This window comes from Gossypium hirsutum, chromosome A12 (assembly GCF_007990345.1).
Source record: "Gossypium hirsutum isolate 1008001.06 chromosome A12, Gossypium_hirsutum_v2.1, whole genome shotgun sequence".
Taxonomy (NCBI): domain Eukaryota; kingdom Viridiplantae; phylum Streptophyta; class Magnoliopsida; order Malvales; family Malvaceae; genus Gossypium; species Gossypium hirsutum.
The window spans coordinates 88,231,352-88,236,071 of record NC_053435.1 but is presented as its reverse complement, the minus strand read 5'-3'; the positions used below and the strand labels follow the sequence as shown (position 1 = coordinate 88,236,071).

General features: G+C 29.4%; 1 protein-coding gene across 1 annotated transcript; it reads right to left on the bottom strand.

The window, feature by feature from the left end:
• Positions 1-2,965: 2,965 nt before the first annotated feature.
• Positions 2,966-4,144, bottom strand: LOC107946184 (fasciclin-like arabinogalactan protein 9). The gene has a single exon (NM_001327504.2). The coding sequence runs from the start codon at positions 3,899-3,901 to the stop codon at positions 3,167-3,169; it is 735 nt and encodes a 244-aa protein (NP_001314433.1). The 5' UTR covers positions 3,902-4,144; the 3' UTR covers positions 2,966-3,166.
• Between the last annotated feature and the right edge of the window lie 576 nt (positions 4,145-4,720).

The following is a 4,720-nucleotide window of genomic DNA, read 5'->3' as shown; positions in this document are numbered from 1 at the left end:
TGCATTTTGCACGTATTTTTACATGTTTAATTTTTAATTAGTTTTTAAATGATGTATTTTTAATTATTGCTACTTATAATAAATTATAATATTAATTTAGGAATAAGAAAAAAAAAAGATAACGTAACATGCAACAGGTATAATAATAGTTCATGATAAATATGAAAAATATGTATACTAAATTAATAAACATGTTTAATAATAGTGATTAAAAATAATTTATCAAAATTGACTTTATTTTCAAAATAAGCTCACAAAATATTTCACCTACACCAAACAAATAATGGATAGATTAAAAAAAACGGTTTTAAGAGTGCTTCACACAGTAAAAACAACTTCTCAAAAAATTTAAAAAATCATAATATTATATTACCTTATCATCAATTAAAATAATATTTTATCACTTTTTGGTGCCTCTTTAAATAGCCATGGTTTTGATGCTCCATTATAATTTTTATATAATTTTAACTTAATAATGTTAACAATCTTCATTTTTTTTACCAGTGATTTTTATTAGATGCTACTTAATTCAATATGCCTAAGTACTAGGCGTTATTCATAAAGCTAAACTTAATTTTAAATTGATATATAACTTTAATATTAATTAAGTGATAATTAAGGTGCTTACAGTTCTATTCAAATAACAACTCTATTTTACATCAACAAAATTAGCACATTTAAAAAAAAATAAAATTAACACAACTTTTTTTACCTCAAAAATTTTAACTAATAATTATAAATAAAATTATTACAATTTTTTCATATATTTCATGGTTAGAGTTATATTCAAGTAATAACTCTATTTTCACAAATTTTTCCATTATTTTTAAAGTGAATTTAGTAATATGATCGAAAATAAATGGCATTATTGTTAGTTCAAAAGTTTTTCCAAACTTGTGCTTTTATGTATATTATAGATTATATAGATAAAATAATTAGTAAAATTTTACATATTTAGTAAATGACTGAAAACATTTTAATAAATTTAATATTTTAAAAATAAATAATTATAAATTAATAGAATATGATGTATAACTTAGTCATAAATAATAGATTTAATATGAAAAATAGGTATGCAATAAACTGTGTAATTTTTCTCATTTAGGTATCTAAAGTTTTATTTCATTATCACTTTAGGTATCAACCATTAACCTCGGTTAAAGAAAACTTTGAACCAATCAAATTATGAGACATTTTATTTTTAATTAAATAAAATTATTTAAAAAGTTAACTCCAATTAAAAAAAACCTCTAAATCAATTAAATTTAAACACGCGCCATTTTTAATTAAATAAATTTTAACTAAAATTAAGAGTCGAAGCCTAAAGTGGTAACGGAATAAAAATTTAAATACCTAAATAAAAAAAAGTTGCATAATTTAGAGACGTATTTTTCGTATAAGCCTAATAATAATAATTCGTAACATTTCCATATTGCGGTAAATGTATAGTAATAAACGGTTTATAATACAAGGGTAAAAAATATTATGGATAAAATAATATTGAAGATATACAACATAAAGACAATTTATAAAATTATAAATGTTAATTAATAAAAAAGTAAATATTTTTATAAACATAATCCTTTTTTTATACCTAATTGAAAATATATATTGATATTAAAAATTAGGATTTTAATACAACTAAATTATCTATTATGTGTTTGTAAAATTATAAAAATTTTATTATAAAATATTATAAAATTCATTAAATTAATTATCATATTTATGATTTGATAATATTATACGCATAATATCATGTTATTAAAAAGTTTAAAACATTAACATCTTTTCTTAATTGAACGAGGTATCTAAACTTTGATTTTTGATATTATTTTTATTCTAACTGTTAACTTTTTTTTAATAAAATTATGTTAACTAATCATGGTTCGACACATGACATATTTTAAATATTGAATAAAAATTAAATTAAATTAAATTAAATCTATCTTTCTTTCTTTTTATCTTCTTCTTCACTTCAACAAAATCCAAATTTTCTCAACAACCAAACAAACTTTTCATTTGCATTCTTCATCTTCTTTTTATTGATTTTCATATTTTTCCCATTTTTCAAAATGATTAGCCAAAAAACACTTGTTTTAACAACCAATTCATCTCTAACTCATTGTACAGTATCATGATCCATATGCATTCTCAGCTTTCTCTAACTCATCGTACAGTATCATGATCCATATGCATTCTCAGCTAAAGATGCAAACAAAATGATATAAGCGACAAAGCAAACAAAACCTATCAATTATTAGAGCATTGGAATAATCCTTTTCCCAAATTATAATTAATTGTTTTTATAATTTTAGTAAAGAAAAAACCAATCTTCACCTTAAATTTACCCATCTACGGTTTTACCATTTTCATTTCTTTCCCCTCCAATTTTCTCCGTTTCATTATTTCTTGATGATAAAAAACGTCATCTTTGTTTTCACTATTTCTTTTGATACTCAAAAGAACCCGCCTTTTCCTTTCCCCATTGAACCCAAATTCACCATCCAAAAACCCTAACTTTTTTATAACCATTGATAAGGAAGGAGAATAAGAGTGGTAAAGAAAGAAAAATGGAGGAGATGAAATAGAAAGAAGGAAAAAGGAAAAGAAATAGAGTTAATTTGAATTGAAAAGAAGATGAAGGGAATGAAAAATTAAAATTTCTTTATAATTATTTTTTAAAATTTAATTTAATGAAAGATGATTGGCTTTGAGAAATTTTTGAAGTAAGAGGTATTATAAGTTTTGAAACTATAGAGCTGATGGAGCGAGATTTCAGTCCATCAGTCTGGTTTATGGTCATCAAGTAGATGAAAAATATAATGCAAAATGAGGTGCCAATCACGTTCAGCATCTGTATTTACACTTCATTTCTTTATATATAATTACATCCTTCCCTATATTTTTATAGGATTAATGCTCAATATTAAACTGGGATCTATTTGGTAGGAAAAGAGAGATGGGGAGATTAAAGCATTTTCAGAAACTCACATATATTATTATTAACATCAAGCAGCGCGCAGAAGCAAAATCAACAAAAAAATTCTGGAAATACAAATAATGTGGATAACAAGAATATGTTCAACGACCAATCAGACCCTTATCGATCCATTTGAAAAACGAAAATTTATAGTAAAAAATGCAGACAAACTTCATATATATCCGCTCATGAGAGAAATCCAATGCAAGCCAATGCAAGCCCAACAACGAATCCCAACCCCATATTCCTTCCGGTTGATCCTGAATTATCAGCAGAAGCTGGCTCATCTGCGGTTGCTGATGCTCTTGAGTTCGATTTAGACCCTGTTGATGATTTCTTTGTCGCCGGTGAAGGTGCAGCCGCTGGGGATTTAGCTTCAAAAAACTCCTCAGGCAACAACACCTTGTCCGCTTGATAAATTGCCAGAGGTTTCTTTTGATATAATGCGTTGTTAATCTGAGTCTCGACAACCCCGCTTGAGACGTTAACCTGGTTGTTCAGGCCAGTTACGTTGAGGCCGAAATCCTCACCAGCTTGGGTTCTAACGGGGTTGCTAACAAATTGGAGATCGTTCAAGGAGTAGTATTTGGGAATAACGTGGTATAGAACTAGTTGTACTTTCTGTTGTGGGTCCAGGTTATTGACGGTACCAGGTTTGAGGTTGTTGAAGGCATTATCTGTGGGAGCAAAGACGGTAAAGCCTTCAGTGGTGGTTTTGAGTTGAGTTTGTACTTGGCTCCCAACTTGAGTCTGTGCCAAAAGCTGAAGGAAGTAGGTGTATTGGCCATTTTTGTCAAGGATTCCAGTGAAATTCAAGGGGCCAGAGGGGGCAGGGGCGGGAGCCGTTTGAGCTGACACCCCACAAATGAATACTAGAAACAGAGAGAGGAGAATGGGAGAAAGAGGAGATGATGAAGCCATGTCTTTAGGTTTGTGTTGGAAAGGAATATGTGAAGGAGAGAGCCAGTGGGGGGATTTTAAGGGATAAGATGTAGGGAGTGGGAGTTTGCTGTAATGAGCTGGCTACACTCTAGAGTCTTGAACAAGACAATCCTCTTTGATACAGCAACATAGCAATAATGGGATTATGAAACGAGTTTTAAAGAAAAAAGAATTCCTTAATTTGGGTTTGTTTTTTATTTACTTTGTGAAATTTTGATAGATGAAGCAGGCAGGGTGGTTGCCTATTTTAGGTATTATTTAAAGAGCGGATGGTGGTTAATGGCTATCCTCATCCCTTACTCTTTTAACATTGGCAACAAATATTAAATGGGTAGGAAATCAGAAGTGGACCAATTGACACTTAAGCTAATCAATCCGGTTGGCCACCACTGGAAATGGAAGAATATTGTGTTGGCAGGGCAAATCACATGCTGCATTCGTCCAAAGCAATAATTGGTCATTTAGTAGCGCTAGTATGCGAGCGACAGCGTTTTCATTTCATATGAGTCGAGCACTTATTTTTGCACCTAGATTCTAGGAGTCATTTTGGGATAATTAATTTAAAGCTGAAATGAAAACCTAGACTAGAAATAGACCAAACCAAACCCAGAGAATAGCTAATGTTTAGGAATGAGACGATCAATATGAAATGAGGTTGAATTTCAATACATGTCGGGCTTGCCTGACAGTTTGGTAGTCGATGTTTGATTTGAATGGTTTTTGGAAGAAGCATCTGGCAGCCTGTCTGGGCACCAGAACATGGCTCGTGGGATTAGGATATTCCTTAAATACAGGTAC

Bases quoted from the DNA above. Each gene is read 5' to 3' on its own strand.
- LOC107946184 (NM_001327504.2), bottom strand. From the start codon at position 3,901: ATGGCTTCATCATCTCCTCTTTCTCCCATTCTCCTCTCTCTGTTTCTA.